Below are 411 nucleotides of genomic sequence, written 5' to 3'. Positions count from 1 at the left end.
AATAGAAAATGAATTCGAAAGATATGCCCGTATCAGTAAGCCTAGACGTCTAGCTTAACAGTTCCACATGAAAATGTGAAGAGAGAACAAAACGTAGAGATGCCAAATGCGCTTGAATTTATTCCACTGTCCAACTGTAGCCCACACCATAACCGCTATTTCCAAATTTTACAGAAGTATTTGCAGGAAGGAGTATTACAGTGATGTGAATTTTCATTACAAAAACAAATTAATTTTATTCTATTTCGTACAAAGTTTGAAGAATAAAATCAGGTTCACAATACATTTATATCTTACAAAGGTTTAACAGTAGGATTAGTTGTTTGTTCATGGAGTCCAGTAGTGTCTAGTCTTGTACACCGGAGGCGTGAAGTCCCCACACCTGGGAAATCCCTCAGGAGCACGCGGCAT

The 411-nt window shown here is 38.0% G+C and overlaps 1 protein-coding gene across 1 annotated transcript in view; it reads right to left on the bottom strand.

Annotated features, from left to right (window-relative positions):
* Positions 1-274: 274 nt before the first annotated feature.
* Positions 275-411, bottom strand: part of LOC138708672 (uncharacterized) — a 106093-nt gene continuing 105956 nt past the window's right edge. Inside the window, exon 13 of the mRNA XM_069838759.1 lies at positions 275-411. This exon is cut by the window's right edge and continues 83 nt beyond it. Within this exon, the coding sequence (XP_069694860.1) occupies positions 328-411 (84 nt within the window). The 3' untranslated portion in view covers positions 275-327.

Source organism: Periplaneta americana, chromosome 11, assembly GCF_040183065.1.
Source record: "Periplaneta americana isolate PAMFEO1 chromosome 11, P.americana_PAMFEO1_priV1, whole genome shotgun sequence".
Taxonomy (NCBI): domain Eukaryota; kingdom Metazoa; phylum Arthropoda; class Insecta; order Blattodea; family Blattidae; genus Periplaneta; species Periplaneta americana.
Note: the sequence above shows the minus strand (reverse complement) of the source record. Positions and strands in the feature narration are given on the sequence as shown.